This window comes from Mastigoproctus giganteus, chromosome 5 (genome assembly GCF_048544385.1).
Source record: "Mastigoproctus giganteus isolate SK-2022 chromosome 5, ASM4854438v1, whole genome shotgun sequence".
Taxonomy (NCBI): domain Eukaryota; kingdom Metazoa; phylum Arthropoda; class Arachnida; order Uropygi; family Thelyphonidae; genus Mastigoproctus; species Mastigoproctus giganteus.
The window spans coordinates 55,813,972-55,834,788 of NC_143579.1; the positions used below are offsets into that span (position 1 = coordinate 55,813,972).

Here is a 20,817-nt window from a genome sequence, read left to right on the forward strand (position 1 = left end):
TCCCAGTATTACAGGCCCATTTACTCTCAATAAAAGATTTGTTGAAGGGCTAAGTTTGAAATAACCGACCAGCCATATTTTGCCTGTCTCTGCAGTCCAAATATAATCCCTCAGAGAAATAATTCTATTTCTAATTCTATTTCTCCATCGTTTAAAATGATGAGGACCATTGCGTAAAATGCCCAGTAAAAATGGAAGCAAGAAAGTATGCAGGAGTAAACAGATCATTTTAATACGTTATAAGGTGATTGCAGTGTTTTTAATGTAATGTAATCTTTTGTACTTATGTTAGCTTGCTGATTTTCACCTTAAAGATCATAGTTCTAAGACTTCGATGCTTATTGACTATCTCTGTCCGCCTCATAAATATAGGAAACTCTGACATAAATCTAGACAATTTTAAATGTTAAAATGCAGAAGAGAACGCATTTGTGTAGCGGATGGCTCGTCCACGGCAATAATCAACATGGAGTTCGAAATTCGAGATGCATTAAAACTGGTGTATTTCGTGGATTCTAAAATGTAGTTGTATGGTATTGACTACTTTTACCTTGCTGTTATCAAGAAGTGGATGCGTTTTATTTTAACAATTTGGAAGTTTGTTATTGTGAAATTCAACATATATGTATGACAAGCCTGGACTATTACAGTGTTGTTTCTTGTATTCTCTCTATCTTGTGAACTCCTCTGACTGGATGGTCGTCCCCCAGTATAAACAGAAAATTTATGTTTTTTTCATATAACACGCCTAACAGATACTGCAAGTTTATGGAAAATTGGTTTTTGTCTGAGACTATAGAAGGTGAAAGTTAGATTGGTTGATTGGTGTAGGATTTTAGGCACATCAGCAATAAGCATTAGACCATATCGCGCCGTATATATGTAAATCGCGTTTGTGTTCTGTGGTCGATTTGCTGTTTGCTGGACAAAAAACCCGACTTTCCGGATAAAAAAAAAACATCTACTCTCGCCTGAGACTAACTAATCTAGCCACGTTGTGCAAAAACACATAAAAATTATTCGCGCCACTGACGGGATTCGAACTCAGGTCTTTTCCACCCGCTGTAGGGAGGACGGTGTTTATATTAACCGTGCTACCCACGAGGGCGAAAATTACAGACACTGAGTTTGAAACTTTGTAAGGCGTATAAATTCGATATTTTATAGGGCATGTGATAAGTTAGTGCTTCAGCGTCAAGTAGCGCAGCTCATTATTTGTATACACCGGTTTCTAAAAATAAATGTCGCATCTACATTGTAATGTGCTCTCTACATACATTTTCCATGCTTGATTACAGATCCTTAATGTGGCTTATAACTACATGTGTTATCCTCACGTTTTCTTCGGGATTATCCCGCTGCACGAACACTCACAGTCATGACACCAGGCAACTTGCTGATATTTATTTTTCCGTAATAAATCGTTATTAATTTCGCTGAGTCTATGCAGTTCTCTTTATAAGTATGATAATTTCCATGCATTACTAAGCCAGTGTAGTTGAATTTCGTTGTCATGATGAAAAAAAATCAACTGGTCCTTAAACAAAGTACTATGTTAAATCTGTTTACCATTAACCATTTACGTTTACAATAAGAGCTTTAAAACAAGTAAAAAAAAAATAACTTGGACGGTGGAAAACTTGGTTAAATTAAATATTTAACTCTTTTTCAGACTAATTAAAGTCAAATATTTGTTTAAAATTAAACATTTAACTCTTTTTCAGACTAATTAAAGTCAAATATTTGTTTAAAACTAAACATTTAATTATTTTTCTGATTAATTAAAGTCAAATATGTAGAACTCCAGTAATTTTTCTGCCCCATGACTATCGTTTCTTATGTCTGGCCCCATGCAAGACTTGAGACTCTTTCAAATCCAATCTCCAGGCTCTCTTTTTTTAAAAAATGAATTTCTTTTTCAGCTGCCAGTATCGTATTAGATATTGTACGTGAGGAATCAGTTGAAAAATTACCATTGAAAACTGAACACAAACATTCATCTGGACTTTAATTACCATGAACAACAATTAGAAGAGATATGAAACACTTAAACTGTCTCCTTAATGACCACAATGAAATCTAAAATAACAACATACACTCCAGCCGAAAAGTTTGAATCACAACGTATGTCAATAGTTTTCGTCATTTTTTTAAAAATTAGCTATGAAAATGTAAGTGTTAATATAAAAAAAAAAACACTACAAAGTATTTTAAGATTTTTTTTATTAAGCACTGAAAAATTTATAGCAAAAAATATTGAAATGATTAATATTGACAACTATATTGATTTTTCTTCAAAATATCCTCCACGATATCTTCAAACAGGTCTTTGGGGTTGGGAAATTCCATACTGCAATAATTACACTCAAACACCAGCCAAGCGATTAAAAATTTTACTATAAAATAAATAAAATACAAAAATAAAATATAATAAAATACTATGATACGGATCTCCCCTGAGGACGCGGTCATTACTGACCGTGCCCATGGATTTTGGGAACGCAAGTGGCTCGAGAGCTTGCCAATCGGTTCATCCAGTCATAATACTATTAACAGGGACAGGAGTATGCGTTTACACCCCCTGTTTGAGGCGGTTGTCCTCAGACGGGATGACGGGTTCCGTTTGACACGCTCCCGAGCCACTTCCGTTTCCGATGCGCATGTAGGGAATGCCGAACATGTGCCTGGTGAATCACGTGTTTGAGTGCCATGGGCCTGCTACTTAAGGATATGGTACTGCAGTAATAGTACACTGTTGAAGAAGGAGACAGCAGTCTCCGAAAGCTTCGGTATTTTAGGAAAAATTTAACGATTTTACAATTGTTTTTAATTGTTTTATCGTAACTTATTTTATTCTATTGTAATAGTTTAGTCCCCCGATATTTGTATCATAGTATTTTATTATATTTTATTTTTGTATTTTATTTATTTTATAATAAAATTTTTAATCGCTTGGCTGGTGTTTGAGTGTAATTATTGCAGTATCCTCCACGAGATTTTATCACTGCCTTATACAGACGTGCCATTATTGCAATTGATTTTATAATAGTGTCTTAGCTAACATTATTCCAAGCGATCTGTAAGGTTCCCATAAATTTTGTGAAGATGGGATGACTTCACGGACATGACGGTCTAGATGATCCGGTAAAAGCTCTATTAGGTTTAAATCAAGTGATTGGAGTGGCCACACCATAATTTGCAAGACTCTCTCCTCTTGTTTAGTTGCTAAAAAGTCCCTGCACCGCTTAGAGCTGTGCTTCGGGTCATTGTCTTCTTGTAACATAAAATTTCTTCCACAAAGTCGAAGTCCAGAGGATATTGCATTATGTTCAAGAACGTTTTTATTGCTTCTTTTCTTAAAATTCTTTCAATTCTGTAGTCACCCACTCCAGAAAAAGAAGCAACCCCAGATCATGATGGAACCACCTCCATACTTGACTGCAGGCACTAAACAATGTGGTACCATTTTTCTTCAGTCTCACATAAACTCTACGCTTGGATCCAATTTGAATTCATCCGTCCATAGTATGTTTTTCCACTCTTCAATTGTCCAACGTTGATGGCACTTAGCCTAAGCCAACCGTTTTTTCGATTTTCCGGTGTAGGAAAACCCCAAGTTCTGCTTGTTTAAGACAAAGTGTTACAGCGGATGCAGACCTCGGGAGTTTCTCTGTTCCTATTGAAGTCAGCTTGAATTTCAGGTGCAGTAAGTCGTTTTGCGTTTAGAAATCAGTATTATTGTCTTATCTTGTTCTTCGGTTGTTACTCGCGGTCGTCGTGATCGTGGTTTGGCCTTTAAACTGCCAGTTGAATCGTCGAATGGTAGTTTGTACTCCTTTAAATAAAACACATAGTTTTTTTTTTTTTTTTTCAACACTCAGTTCCTTATTTCTTGCCATGTTTATCACGAAATACACAAACCTTACACTACTCTTTCTGAATGATGGATGTTCAGTTTTATAAGTTACAGCTCTTACCCTTCACTTTGTATTATTGCGAAGCACTCCATAATCATCTACAATCTTCTATAATATTGAAATAATATTCCACTTTCTAGAGTATTCTAGAATCATCTGCAACGTTCTACCATACTCATAAATTTTCTACAATATTCTACCACATTCAGGTATCTTCTGTTCCTTTCTGGAATATTCTCGAATATTCTAGAAATTCCTTAAATATTATTTCAGTTTTTTTTATTTTTATACATAATAGAAAATATTTTAATAAAAATTGGTAAACAAGTTGGTCCTATTTTAATAAAAACTTTGAAAATGAAGGAAAATGAAACGCGATTCGAAACTTTTGGGCACGGTGCAGCTATTAGATTATTAGACGGTAAAATTCGGCACAAAACAAAATGTAGTAAGGTGATTTTTAGTCATGAATCCGTTATTTTATTGATGCAAATAATAGTAATAGTATTCGCGATATAATGCAAGGAAGCCACAAGCTTAAAAAAAAAAACAAGTATAAATTATGTGCTTCCCTCCTCACACAAGTAACTATCCAGCTGACATTTGAATTTATTCAAACTGTCAGCCTCAACTACCTGCGAGGGCAACTTGTTTCAACACTCAAACACTCGCTGACTAAAATAAAACTTCCCACAATCTAATCTAAACCTCAACTCCTGTAATTTGAATTTATGACCCCTAGTTCTGAAATTCTTTATAACAGTGACAATTCCACCTTCATTCATCTTACTAATCCCTCTCAGAACCTTGTAAACCTCAATCAGTTCACCTCTGAGGTGCCTGGTGTATCTTTCAAAAAGCAAAAACGACTTTTAACATACGCTGTCATCACTCTTATTGACCGTCAAAATATACAAGATTTATGGAACATTGTTTAACGTTTCTTTTTCTATATACGTTGATAACACTCATAGCATATTTAAAACTACTAGAGATTTACAGTGGTAGCTCTTAATGTTTCTAGTGAGAGGTGATAAGAAGTTATGCTTTATATTTACTAATTTCCTGACTATGGAAGCCTCAAAGGCATTCAGAATCATTTCTTATCATTCTTCCAGGCTAATCTTCCTTTGACAAATTATCTGTCTTTTCACAGCGTGTAGAAAAAGTCTAGTTTGAGTGCTCTAGCCAAGTTAATCGGCCTTTGGCGAGAATCTATTGTTTTTCTCCTCGAAACAATGCGACTTTTCTTCCCTAAAAACAGACAAACAGAGCATAGAATGCACGCAGTGTAAAGATCTAGTATACTGATGCCTTATCTTATAACTATACAGATGTAAGAGCCACTATACTGATTACTTACCTTACAACAACGTATAAAAAACATAACAAATATTCATTGACAAGCCATAATTCATTAAAAAAATTTGAGCTTACATTTGAAACTGAGGAAAACAAGCTGAAAACACTATGAGAGCTGGTTCTGACTCTTCATTGGTTCTGTATTTTTGGAATCTGTATTCCCACACTGAAATATCAACTACTACACCGATTTTAATATGCCCCTTACAAAAAAAAAAAAAAATGAGAGAAGATCATAATTTTCCAAGGGAACAAGTAATCTTGATATCCAAAATCAGGGGAAATACAAATTTGTAGATTCATGGTCTTCTTACAAACCAATTAGCCAGAGAAACTCCATTTCTAAAATAATAGAACATATCGGAAATAAATAGATGGAGTCATTCTTTAAAGGCATTTTTTGACAACTTCATCACAGTTTCGTTAATGGGAGGAGCCACCATAACGAACTTAATGACTTTCGACCAAGAGCTACGTTAAGTAGCAGGCTAGGGTTGCCTTCAGTAATAGTGCACATAAACTAAAAAGATCATCAAAACATACCAAAACAATTTATTAATAGCAGATCGGTTGGTATTTTAGAATACGCAAGGGAAGTGAAAACATCTAAACCCTGGTTATTGATTACATCTGGATCGTATCAGTGAACTTGATCTAAGGAAATCAGTTTTAAATTGAAGAGTGGCAAATGTGAAGTGAGTTCTAAAATTTATTCTACAGATTTCGAAATTAACTTGCTCAAGTAAATTGCTTGCTTTGATAGAAAAATTCATTTAAAAAAACGAAACTCATGGAGATCTTCAAGTTTCAGAGACAGCTGACTGACCTTTAAACTCACACGATACTCACACTTATGAAAGTCAATCGATATTTGAAACGTGTATAAAACGAGCGTGTCAGTCATACATATGTATTGGTTAATATCATATGTCCTCTTATATGAAGTCACAAGCATCGACTACAGAGAATACAAAAGAGTGTTCTTGGTCCCTAAGCTGTAGTACAGAAAAAGCAGCTTTAATAATAACCACGAATGCTAGAGCCTTCAATTGGGATTTATGTCTCGATAGATAAGTCGAACCACGATGGAGTTGAGACGTCTTAAAATGTTGATTTTAGAACCACTTGATACTCCCATAGCTGCTTCCTTCAAAATAGTTTCAGCTGTCCTGTCAGGCACTAGAAACAAATGTATTGATCTCCCCTTGTATTTCTTGTGTTGCCAATACAGTATTTAACTATATAGCAGACAGACCAAAAGAGATAGATAGATATAAAAGTAGCTATGGACAATACAGCCTTCCAAAAGTACAGTAATGATTCTAATATAACCGTCCACCATCTGAATTTTGGATTTTTAACATTAGCCGTTCTCGATATATAAAAATTACTTATTCGAGTACAACTTAAACAAGAATATTCTTCTGCTGTTATTACTATGACGTGAATAGTTGCATAATCGATTTAGAACATATTGCTACTGGGTGATGACCTACCCACAAGTTCTGGTCTGTGTCTGAGAAGTGAAAGGCCCCCATTAATGACACATTCATATCTGCTTGCCCACTGTGGTTGTCTGCATAAACAGTCATCACATCCATCACAGTCATTTGGCCTATAGTAATTTAAAATTTTTTTTTTTTGTCAACTCTTGTTCGACTAGATTGACTTGACATTAGCTTGACAGCACTCGCATGTACTGTTCTTGAATGGGTGTATTTAAGATTTAAAACATAACTCCTCCTTCCTCTTATGTCAAAGTCTTTCTAATGCACATTATATACACTTTTAGCTGTTGTTATAGAGTTTTAGGCGCATTAGAAACCTAGGTCATATTGCACCATATATACACTGCTCGAGAAAATTAACAGAACACGTAGCAAATGTGGTGTAACTCGTGCAACTTGCGATGAAGCAGGACAAAATTTGGTATGACGGTGTACCATAGAATAACGATGAAATGAGGCGACTGTGAGAAACTTCAGACAGGTCTAAGGTACATTTATAGGGATTGTATAAGAATTACCAAAAAGGTCACATTACAGAAGTCGATACAAGATCCTCGAAAATATGGTAGGATGATATCAGTACGGCATATGATCCCCTCCAACGGCTAAACAGACCTGACAGCAGTGAACGATGCTCGATATAAGGGTGTCTATAAGATTATGTGGTAACAAATCCCATTCTTTCACCAGCGCTGACCTTAGCTCACCAAGTGACCGAGGAGTTGGCTGTCGGCGTACAATGCGACGCTCAAGGGTGTCCCACACATGTTCGATGGGATTTAAGTCTAGTGATCGTGCTGACCACTGCAGTTGTTGGATATCTTCAGTTTCAAGATATTTCTCCACCACTTGAGCTCTATGTGCACTGGCATTTTCGTGCATGAAAGGAAAATCTTGGCCAACCGCACCCGTACAGTCGCACATAGGGTTTGAGGAGCTGTTCTCAGTACCTCTGCACAGTTACAGTACCCCTGTTAGAAACATGAAGAGGGGTGATGCCGTTGATCATTATTCTGCCCCACACTAGAACACCGCCTCCACTGTAAGTGTCCCTTTTTCTGATGTTGGAGGGATGGTACTGCATTCCTCGTTGTCTCCAGATGAAATAACGCCTTGAATCTGTTGGCAGGCTAAAACGGGACTCATCAGAGAACAGATTTGCCCATAATTTTGTCCCTCTTCATCGCACGCTGCATGAGTTACTCCATGTTTTCTACTTGTTCTGTTAATTTTGTCGAGCAGTGTATAATATATCTGTAAATTGCGTGTGTTCCGAAGTCGATTTGTTGTCGTCTGCCGGACGAAAAACCCGAGTTTCCGGGAGAAAAAAAAAACTAAATTTACACGTGATCACGAAACAAGAGATCACTGGGATTTGAGATCCAAAACTAATAAGGGATACCATCTCAAGATGCATTACATCCGTTGTCCTTATATGCATCCCCAATAACACCTCAAAAGCTTTTAAATGTTGATTACTGTCAATCATTGGATGGCTCAATGGGATAACTGAAAAGCCATTAAAAGTCACTGCTTCTAAGAAAGCCCTCTTTTCAAGTCTGGGTTGAAAGCCATGGGGACCAATCCTTGAAGAGACAAAATGTGTGTTCTCTCGCCAAATTACTCTCTAGAAGGCTGAACATTCCTGACTTCACAGATATTGTTTTGTTTCCTCTGTTCAGGAGAAACTGAACCGAAGAAACGCCCTACACCTAGATCTATTTGTTTTCAACCAACAAATCTCAAGATCTTGCAGAGAATATTCCCTGCAACCACTGCCAAGATAGAATTTTTATTCTTCTTACTCATTTAAAATAAATAAGAATGATCAATTCCCTCTCCCATCTTGCATGCCGTATTGGGAACAATTTTGTCACGAAAACAAGCTTGTAATTTATCACTTCAAGCAAATCTTGCATAAATCCTAACATAATCTAACATCATCAATAGCCTACAGAATTTAATAACATACATCTCGCAGTTCTTCCTAAAAACAAATCCAACAAAATCTGCACTAATGATATTCTCTCTAAAAATACCTCCAACACAGCTGAACCTGGAAATCCATGGGACGCCCATTCCACCAGTCACCAAGCACAGAGATCTCCAGGCCATTTTTGACTCTAAACTCATTTTCAAACACCATGTTGCAGATATTCACATGATTTGCAGATCCAGATGGCTTGCTTGTTGGAAAGTTGTTTGTAATGTAAAATAAAAATCTAATCAGTTAGTAAAAATAACTGTAGGTCGTTTTCAAAAGTGATCTTTAACAGAGAGAAGAGACTCGTCAAAACACTTTCCAGATACACGTTCGCTGCGCTGCGCATTATTTTATGATCAAAACAATGTAATTTCTCAATCCATTTGTAATCAATGTGCTATCATTGGGTCCTTCTGATTATTCTTGTCTTCTTGAAGCTCGTTAAAAGTAACATTATCCGCTCGGCACGTGCATCAGAGAATCACAGAGGTGTTAAGAGAGGCGTGTGTAGAATCACGAATCACTGAGTTTGGTGATTATTCCATAAAGTGAATTGGACAGCTTGTTATGCAAAGTAAGTAGTTTTGTTAAAAGTGTTTGCACTAGGCAAATAGAATCGTGCACTGAGGCCCAATTTCTGCAAATGCATACATAAAGAGCTATTATTTGTGTAATCGATTAATATATATATAAAAGAAAAACATAGAGCGCCATTTCAGTTAGTTTTCTCTTCTATAGAAACTCCCGGATGTTTATCTTTACGAGAAAATCTACAACAGCAACTTTTTGTCACGTTAAAAAATATTACTTTGTGTTAAGTTGTATTTTATGCTTCACTAGAATGCACTTTAACAGCTAGTTAAGTTAATAAAAGGACTATATAAAGACTCAAATGTATATTAATTTGAACTATTACTTTAAAAATATTTCAGTTGGAGTTATGTTTTAATAACTCCAATTTGTTTTAAATAAAACAAATATTTATTAATCTTTGTTTTAGATTTTTATTAATTTAATTAATTATTTATTAAATAATGTACACCAGAGTCCTAGGGGCTGCGAACTGCCCTTTCTATCATATCCTGGACATCTCTTAACTGGATTCAGATGTGGAGAATTAGGTGGCCATGGAGATATTGGAAATCTTGGAAATGTTCTTCGAACCATTCAGATGAAATTTTTGCAAGATGAATAGCTGCGTTGTCGTCTTGAAAGAATTCATCGCAATCCAGATAAAATTGAAGCATTGAGGGATGAAATTAGTCCGATACGAAAGAAAGATATTCATTGGGGATAACACGACCTTCTAACGGTATGAGTAGATCCAGTCTGTACCAAGAAAACATACCCCATACGATGATATTACCTCCAGCCGCTTGGATGGTGGAAAAGAGCAAGTGTGAATCCATGGCTCCATGAGATTCACAGCACACTTTCACTCTACAAAAAGTGTAAATTGAGACTCGTAAAATCGCATGATTTTACGAGTGGTGGCACCACTCCAGTCCAACCTTGATTTTTTACACAGGGAAGTGGCTTTCGCATAGACACACGACTACCAAACCCCAGATTCTTTAATATTACTTAGAATTAAATTCAATTACGCCGTATTTATTACATATATTATATATATTACGTGGTATTATGTGGTCTTGTAACAAAGCTTTGGCATCAGCACAGCTAGACCTTGAACTAATATCATTAACACACTATATAAATTCTACAAATTCTTCGCCACCAACTGGCAAAGGGTTTAATATCTTTGCACACATATTTCACTGCTATTTTGTTACTATTTACTGATGACTTTAGCAGGCTTCAAGAATGGTCAGAAAAGTGGCAGCTATGTTTTAATACAACAAAATTCAAGGTCTTACACTTGTGAAATGGCAATTCCAAAATAATCTATACACTTTGTAAGGTGAATTAAAAACAGTGGAAGAAGAAAAGGATCTGAGTGTTACAATACGGGCAGATATGAAGTTTTCTGAGCAGCATAAACAGACAGGCAGGAAAGCCCATGGTATCCTATCTATAATTTATCGAACAATAACCTGTTGAGATAGGAAGGTCATAATCCCACTGTACAAGGCAGTTGTAAGACCGCATTTGGAATATTGTGTTCAAGTATGGAGACCTCATTTGAATAAAGACATTGAATTTCTTGAAAGGATCCGAAGACGGGTATCTGAAACAATTGCAATTGGTCATCTGAAGCAATTGCAATTGGCCATGTGAAGCAATCAATTCTGAAACAATTGCCATCATTGAAAAATTTAGAAAAAAGAAGAATTAAATTAACTGAAGTTGAAAATGTATAAATAAATTATGGAATAGGGTATTTTGGAAACTTAATTTAACTTAAGTTTTGGTAATTTAATATCTTATAAAATAACATTAAAAATATTGTATGTCAATGTCTTATGCAATTTCTAAAATTTAATTTTATGTCTGTCGGTGGAAGATGAAGAATGAATATCCAGCAGCCGACCGGGCTAGCCGGGTAGGTAAAGTGCCTGCCTGGCAACCTAAAAGTCGCGGGTTCGATTCCCGCCTCGGGCTGGATATCTCGATGGTGCCGAACCAACCAGTTGGTTGGATATCCCGGCCGCGATACACGAAGGAAGCAGGAAAAAACTGGTTCCTTCGTGTATTGATCACATCATACGAAATAAATAAATAAATAAAATATCCAGCAAATCGAGCATCGTTTAGTAATCAATTTTATGACTAAAGAGGGCAGAAATACTAAATAAATCCGTGAAAGAATGACTGGAGTGTTTGATGAAGTATCATTCAGTTATACGATTGTTGGAATGTGGTCAGCAGTGTTCAGAAGAGGATGGGAGGCGGTTGAAGTGATCCGAGGTGCGGTCGGCCATCTGAAGCAATCAATTCTGAAACAGTTGCCATCATTGAAAAAAATTTTTTATAAAAAAAAAAATTAAAATGTCTGAACTTGAAAAAGTACATGACATTTTCCATGGAAGCATTTGAACATTTAGGAACGTCCAAAGTTGTGTAAGTTGGAGTCCCAGAAACCTTTCCATTCAGGACAAATATCGGAGGGTAGAGTCATCGAAAGAGAAATTAAAATTATTTTTTGCTAATACAGATATATTTTTATCCCGTTTGGTGCCTGACGAAACCTGCCTACATTTTTATTATTGTGAATCCAAATTATAAAACACAGTGGAAGCACAAGGGTTCTGCAACCCGAAAAAAGTTTGGAACCCAACAGTCATCTGGAAAAGTGTTGGCCTCAAATTTCCTGGAACACAAAATGATTTATGTTAATTGATTGCCTTGTACCTAGGTCCACACTAACGAGGGAATATTATGCCAGCCTTATGCTAGATTTAAAAGCAGCAATTTGGTCGTTGGGTTTGCTTCTCTACAACAATGAACCAGTGCACAAAGCCCGACTTACACAGGCTAATATTCATGAATGAGGATTCGAACAATTAAACTACCCCCCATACAGTTCAGATGTAGCCCCAAGTTACGATTGTTTTTTCATAATTCTCAAGTCTCATCTTCGTGAAACGGCTGCGTTAAAGGCCGAGTGGAGGAACATGTCGCGAAGATTGAAGGCCGTCATAAAAGCTAAAGGTTTCAGCACAAAATATTAAATGACACAATAAAAGCTCTTTTTTTGTCTAAAGTCAGGTGTTCGGATATTAATGGCAGGGCAGTATATATAAGTAATAGATACATAAGTATATAAAATAAATAAATGTAATACGTATTCATTTGTTGAAATTACTGTACTAAATCAAAAATGAAACTGCACCTGATCAGCGAACTAAAAATTGTCTGAGGCTCGATCCGCATCGTAGGTAACCCATTGATTTCCGGTGATGATCCGACTCGCCAAATAGCCTTGCGGATGCATGACTATAATACATCATCTGATCAGTTTAAAAATATGGATTAAGAATTTTTCAATTTTATTTCTCGTTTTAATTGATTTATTTTTTACTGCAAGTGTACATATTTCGTAAAAATTCAGAAAGATACTCACACATGGCGTATCCCAGCATCCACACCTCTGGCCGCGAGTGGAGTTCAATGAGAACTGTCGGCATGCATACCAGCAGCACCAACAGGTCGGCTACGCTCAAGTTAATCAGAAAGATGTTGGTGGAGTTACGTAATTCCTTGGTCCGGCACACAACCACGGGCACCAGCAGATTACCGACAGTTCCCACCACAAGGATTACGCTGCAGAACACCGTCGATGTAATCCTTATATACGACGGAAATAGCGACGCTGCATCCAGACCGGAACGACACGGAACACCGACCTCGGAGGTCAGAAGCGGCAAGGAAAATCCCGCCGACGGGGTACTGTTTGTGCACCCTCCGGACTCCATTGTTCCATGTCAACGAAGGATTGCCGCAAACCGCCAGAAAGAGTTCGCCGCTTGTTGCCCTTTAATTGTTCGCTCGGAAACGGGCGGGAGCTTCAGGCAAAGTCAACGATGATTTGTACGGCGGGCACCAAATATGACACAGCGTTGGGCACACGCCATCGGCACGTGGGGGAGCAGTCCTGCAGACCCCGTCCTCCCACGCATGGTCCGAAACACACTCGGGTATACCGCCTAATGCACCCATACAAGTACATCTCGTGTGCGCGGGCGGGCGCGAGTGTGTGCGTCGGTTTTGAGGATGTGTGAATGAAACGTTAATTTTCAGCGAAGCGGGTAGTTGTTGTACGCTGATTTGTGACCTACGGAGCGAAGTGGGCGTGTCTACTGTTTTTATGTTTTGTTTTGCCGTGTCTTTTTTGTTTTCGAGTTAGAATTCTGCTTTCTCAGCATCCCTTTCGCTACTCCGTCGGCGCCGTAACTTTTGCGTACAACTTTTCGCCGTCTTCCTGGAGCTGTGAGGTAACTACCATGTAGACCAGCGACGACCAATATCGTCTCGCGCACTTTTGTCTAAAGCGATGACGTCATGTAACTTCTTCCCCCCGCCCTTTCCCAGCTTCATCCTCGCACCCTGTGTCTTCAAAAATGAGTGTGAACAAAGTAAGACTTCACATCGAAAGGCCACTTCTCTATCGGGTTTATTGACCCCTTGTGACACTTGACAAAACAAAATGGAGGGCGTAAGTGTATTACGCAATTGTGACGTCACAGTATTTTAATTATCGGAACGATTGTTTATCTTAAATATCCAAACGACACTTGAGACGCGCTATTTCATTGTTTTACTAAAAGATAATCTAACTGTTCGTCAGCCGCATCTTAAGGCACGTGATTCACACTTTACGAAGCACCACTCGAATTCGCCCCTATAAAAACTCTTAAAAGAACTATTAGTTTCCTAAACCGACTTGTCCTGTGATAAAAAGGAAGTGACACCCAATGTCGCCTGCTCACTTGTAAGCGTAGCACGTGAAGTGAATGCTTTTTGTATTAATGACATGACGAAATTAGCAGACGATGCTTCGCTCTTAAGTTGCTGCGTTCGTGCCAACATTCTTCAAGTCCGTAGACCGCTGAACTAATACTGTTAACCTTCAGGCGGCTGAGTTTTTACTGGGAAATGGAGCTTCCTGATGTGTTATTTAATTTGTAAAACATTCTTGTTCTTCTCAAAAATACAAACTAGTTAGAAGAAAACGAATACATTAAACAAAAAAAAAAAGTTCTCGTAAAATTCTGTTCCTCACAACAAGCTGATTCATGCGCTTGTAACAGTACAAGCAAGAGAATATCAGTTGCATAGATTTGGCAACTTCTGTACTTAATGAACAGCAGTTGCATTTCCTGTTAGCTGAAGTGGGTAAACTTAGTTGCAACATCAACTGTGCCAGACATTTTTTTTATTAAATAAATTAAAACCATAAAAGAAAGTGCAGACGACATTAAACAATAAACTGAAATATTAAACAATTAATAACGCACCAATAAAAGGAAATGCAGATGACATTAAACAATAAAAGGAAATGCAAACGATATTAAACAATAAAAGGAAATGCAGACGACATTAAAAAATCCAGCTTTGTCAAAAAAATTGATACACTTTTCTAATCCAAAAGACAAAAATTAGTTAACCTGGTAAAATGAACAAATGAAACAAATTTAATTAAGAAAATTTATTTTATTTTTAAAATAAATTTATTTAAGAGTACATTTTTAAATGTCGATGAGCAAAAAATAATATTTTATAATTTTCAGTTCCAGAGTTAACGCAAACTCGCCCTCCCACAACGGCAGCGCCACCTGTTGCCAATTTTGTCTGGGGCTACGGACAGTGAAATCTTTAGGTACTTGTTGACCTACGGTGTAATCTCTGTCATGTCCCGCAGTTCGGTGCATGCATTCCATTCGCCAGTGGGTAATCTATCGCTCCTTAAAATATGTCGACAATTCTCGTGCCACGAGGATCGTTTACCTCGGCTCCTCGCGAGAGACGCCAACGACAGCGATCAGACTGTCAGAGGAAAGTTTCGAGTGGACATCACTTAATGCTACATCCGGAGGTGACAAGCTGTCGCGAGCTTAGATACAACGCAAAAGTGATTAATCTGTCTTCTCCGTGGACGGACAGCCATCGAAAGTGTGCGTTGGGGTGAATACTTCACAAGCACACCTTTCTTACTTACGCCTTAGGAGTGGTTGGTGGTCGAAGGTATCTTGGAAAATGCATGCACGCACGCACAAGCAGAAAGAAAAAACAAGATGGCCGCTGCTGAGATTTGAAAAATTACAACATTTTATAAAGTTAGCTGCAGAAAGAAACTGGATACTGGATACAGATCAGGTACCATAGCAACGGGCTTCGTTTCTATGGTGATAAAAAAAAGAGACTCACGTTTAAATATTCGATGGTCGAAATAATTGAAATTTTATAATTACTAATTTTACAATTTAATAAATTGCTGGAGGGTTTGGTCTTTTCCTCTCCACGCTGACCAGGTTTCTTGAAGAGAACCACTCTACACGTTCGTCGCCACCAAAGTGACGTAACTGGACTTATCTACGAGAAGGTGCATGAATGGATTTTATGGAGGCAGGCTAACCGGACTTCTCCTAAATCTTCTGAAATATAAAGATATTGGATCTCTCAGTGTTTTAGACTGAGTGTCTGACAATGCCTGTTCCCCTCTAAGCCTCTTATGTCTTATGTCACAATTTGTCTGAAACGTAAAATAATGAACCAATGTATATTCCCTACCATGACTTATGGAAGTGAAACTTGGGCCAAAAGAATGGAAGAGAAGCTGAAAACTACACAGAGAAGAATGAAACGAATTATACTAGAAATCAGACTGTTGGATAAGAAGAGAAACGCGTGGATTAGGCAACAAACTCAAGTACAGAAATTAAAGACCTGAAATGGACTTGAGCAGAACACATAGCTCGTTGACGACAGATGGACTAAGAAAATAACAGAATGGTACCCAAGAGGAGCTAAAAGAAAGCCTGGAAGACAACAACTGAGATGGACCGATAAAATTTACGAGTTCGTGGGCAGTAAATGGATGGCCATTGCACAAAACAAGGAACTGGAAAATTGCTGGAGATGCCTTCACCCTGCAGTGGATTGAAAACGACTGATGATGATGAATTTTGCAATTACAGTATCGGAAACTCACCTGATAACGACAACAACACCACCTGTTGCTAATTTTTTTCATCTGATCGAGAGCGAAACGCTCTAGAAGTACATTTGCGCAAAGTGTAATCTCTATCAACTATTGTAATAAAAAGAATTAAAAAATCCGTGATACATTTTACGAAGGCGCGAGGTATGCTGGGGAAAAAATTTCGACTCAACTTGTTGAAAAATCACCGATGAAATCTTACTGCTTCTCTGCTTATTAAGAAAGTGTGGGGATCTAATAGAGGTTCATCGCTACGCTGTGATTTATTTTTCCAAATTTTATTGCCCGTCTTTTACAGTTCTTAGAGTCTCAAATATCTTCTCCGAGGTCCTCAAGTGTTGGCGTCAGCTCCTACACCCGTCCTTAAACCAAAGCAAATATTGTCGCTGTGATAATAACTTCCGTGTTGTGCAATCCTCTTCCAAGCTAAAGATTTATCTTAAATCAACCGCGTTGCTTCGCCTAATGAGATTTTCAGGTGGTGCGCAGAGGTTATCGGTCAATAATATTTCGCTGCTCTCGAGTGCGGTAATTGCGTCTAAAAGGCAGACGGAACCGAACGAGACAGATACATTACGGCTGTGATTTCGCTTAATTAAGCACACCCTTAAATTCTTCTTAGTTTGTGGCACTCTAACGAGCTAAACCTCTAAGAAAGAGTGAAATACAGCAAATGCAGTTGAAGTCTGCGAAAAGTAATCCATCGAAGAATATTTTTGAAGGACACATTTAGTCATGCGGAAACCATTTGAAAAAAAAAAAATAATAAAAAAAAATATATATATATATACAGTATATATATATTTTTTTGGTTCAGTTGCCATAGCAACTTAAATTTTGTTACCTTCGCAACGTTAGTTACTATGACAACGTTGTTTATTGTTACCATGGCAATGTTATTTATTGGTCTCTATGGTAACCAACCTCTGCTTTTTAATCTTCACGCACTATAAAATGTTTCGTGTTTCTCCCAATACGGGTCACCTGTAAACTGTCAGTAAAATGTTTCACGGAACGTGCCCCTGAGATACAAACGTCACTGTTAACACCTCAACTGCTTACCACTTTAAATCACCCTTTTTTTTAAAAAAGAGAACTACAGACAGTATCCATTTGTTTCCTCAACTGAAGCATCTACGTGTGCAGATAAGAGAGATTCTTTTTGGCTTATCCACACCAGTGTCACTCACTCCGACCGGATTAGCGGAGCGAGCAGATAGTTAGCATTACTCCCATCATCCCCGAGGTCTGCAGATTTGTGTCTGGCGGAAGTTTTTCGCCATAGATCATTCTAAGTATCTGTCCCTTTTCGTCACTAGATTTATGGACAGACTTACCTTCATGCAACAGCATCAAAATGTTCAACTGGGAGCAAGGGGGAAGACGCTTAAAAGAGGCCATAAATTACATTTTTGCAGCTGGTGGAATTAGTTAACTGTTTGCCACGTGAGCTCATATACCGAAATAGCTAAAAGAGATTTGTTTTCTGTTTTGGCGAACATCCCTATGTCATTTGCTCCTCAGTGTTCTAACGAGTTGTTGGCATTGAGAAAGACTATGTATCTTCTTTTTTTTTTTTTTTTTTTTTTAATGTCATGAGTATAGAAAACGTTTTCAAAAAGTCCAAGCTCGAATCTGTGAACAAGTTTTTAGGGTCAATTTGAAAGGGGAAAAAAAGAAAAAACTCTTGAAAATGTGCAGAGGAGATAACAGTATTCTTAATGTTCTTGAACCTGGTATTGGTGGCCAGATTTTCCTTTTGTAATGTTCACTCGACTATCCCAGCCTCACAGAAAGTATGGAAATTTTGTGTAACCAAGTTGCTGGCCGAGTAGCTGACCAATAACTTTAAAATCTCCATCGGTTTTCATATTGAGTTGTTAAAACCGAAACCGAGCTTCTAAAACCGGATTCGAATATTTTCTTAGCCCTCGAATATAGTTTTTTGTTATGCACATTTTCTTTTGTTTGTTCGTTTGTCTGGATCGTTCAACTGCTTTATGTTTTAAACATGTTTTTTTATTTAATTTAATTTTATTTTATGTTTTGGTACGAATCTCATGGGCAACTGGCCCAAATCTAGGAGGGGTACCTTTTATCTTCCCACCTGTATCATGGCACGATGCAGGTGTACTCATTTACGACTGAGTGAGTCGGAGCGATAGCGTAAAAGAAATGCTCAACATTTCTCCGTTCCATCTATCTTGCTCGCCAGGCAAGTTATGGAACGCGTCTTATTGTTGGTTACCCACTAGAAACAGATTCGCTGAATATTGCATCAAATTTCAATCGTAGAAAGTTTTTTGCTTCTTTATTCTTATTAAATTTGCGATCAAATGTTCTCCAAAAAGCAGCTTCACCAAATTTAGGTTTTATGTAATTTTGAAAATACAATAGATTTAATTGGGGAAAAAAAATTGCCGGTAAATAAATAAAAAATTTCTTTCGTGAAAATTTTGAAACTTGCCTCGTTTAAACTCTTCATTCAGTGGTTGCGGGAGTGACGCATAGTATTGTGCCTTTGTTATCTTCAATATTTTTATTTAAAATTGTCGGTGATATAAATTCCTACTAATTAATATCTATTACTCTTAATATGTCTAAGATGAAATCAAATGTATGGAATTATTTTGCTCGAAAAGCAAAGATGAAGCACAATGTTCAAAATGTCAGAAGATAATGAAGTCGTCTGGAGGATCCACATCATCTGTGATGTTGCATTTAAAGAAAATGCATCAGATTGACATTAAACAAGATAACAGTGAACCTCCCGTAAGAACATTAGAAAACTTTATCGTTAAAAAATCTATGGAAAAAGAGACTTCAAAATTAGCTGCTTTAGATGGATTTTCTTTTAATTCAATTGCCAAGAGTGAGTTTATACAATCAAGCCTTCACCTTCAGAGAAATAAAAACGATAAATTACCACCAGCCTCAGTGAATGGAATTAAAAATATGGTTCTGAATTATTATAAAACTAAGAAAGAAGAACTCATTCAGCATTTCAAAAATTCATTGGTTTTGGGTGCATGGTATTCATTGACTCTAGACGAATATACGTCTATACAAAATAAAAGGGTATATGAATATAAATGTACATTCAAAAGACAATCATTGGTCGTTAGGTCTTATTGAGATTATTGGTTCACTTGATAGCAAAAGAACTGAGCAAATTGTGAATAGACACTTGAAGGAATTTGGTTTGAACTTGGATAAGGATATTGTTCCCTGCACCACCGATGGAGAGCAGCAATGATGATTAAGTTTGACAAGCAAATTACGCCTAATCATCAACAATGTATAGCCCATTGTATACATCTGTCAGTTATAGATGTACTTTATGAAAAAGCAATCAATTATGGTGCCACAATCTCTGAGTCTCCCAAAGACAATGAAGAAAATGAAAATAATGAAGAAAGTAGTAATGATGAAGAAGTTGAAGAAAGACAGCAAGGCATGCTTTATCAAACCGACTTTACTGATGAGCTCATTTATTTCTTCAATCCAATGGCCAATATTGCACAAACTATTAATAAAGTCAGAAAAATTTGCAAGCTTTTTCGAAAATCGCCTACCAAAATGACATTTTACAAAATTTTGTTAAATCAAAATATAATGGGAAAGAATATAAACTTATATTAGATTGCAAGAATATATGGGATAGCACATTTTATATGATTGAGAGATTTTTGAAATTTAAAAATTGCATTCCAAATGCTCTATGTGCAGTACTGTGTTTTTCAAGTGTTTTCCAGTCATCTGACGATGACTGGAAAACACTTGAATTGCTATGTGAAACTTTGCGACCAGTTGAAATTATTCTGAAATCTATAACCTCAGAAAATACAGACTTATTTAAAGCAGAGTCTTCAATAGAATTTATGCTTGCTAAGCTTGATACGGCAGAAAACCCATTTTCTTTAAAGTTTCACCAAAGCCTTTTGCAGCGTTACAATGCAAGACGAAATTGCCAAACTGTGGCGTTGCTGAGCCATCTACACAACCTCAAAAAGTTTAGGAAAGAAGATTCAGGATCAAGAACTTTTGATTTTCCAAGTAAGCAAGTTTTGAAAAAGCATGCTGAAGAGATTTGTCAGAGATTGTTTGCAAAACATTCCGAAGGAGTCTTAGCGTTGAATGAAGAAACTGAAAATAAACGAATTGTTCTTTTAGAAGAAAACAAAGACTCGTCTAGTTCCGATGTTGGAGATACACTCATGCGAGAGTACGATAGTGTAATAAAGAGATTAATTGAAGATCCTTCAAAATATCCGAGTGAATTGGAAATCAGCAAAGAATTTAAAATTTTGGAGGCAACTAGCAGTAGAAGTGAAAAGCTGGAGAAAGTTTATAGAGCACTGCTGACCATAAAACCAACAAGTGTCCAATCTGAGAGAGTGTTTTCGATCACTGGTCTCTTTAACA

General features: G+C 37.0%; 1 protein-coding gene across 1 annotated transcript in view; it reads right to left on the reverse strand.

Annotated features, from left to right (window-relative positions):
• The window catches only part of LOC150085410 (growth hormone secretagogue receptor type 1-like), a 36,225-nt gene extending 23,078 nt beyond the window's left edge, over positions 1 to 13,147 (reverse strand). Inside the window, exon 1 of the mRNA XM_090374559.1 lies at positions 12,796 to 13,147. Within this exon, the coding sequence (XP_090230685.1) occupies positions 12,796 to 13,147 (352 nt within the window). The remainder of the gene's footprint in view (positions 1 to 12,795) is intronic.
• Between the last annotated feature and the right edge of the window lie 7,670 nt (positions 13,148 to 20,817).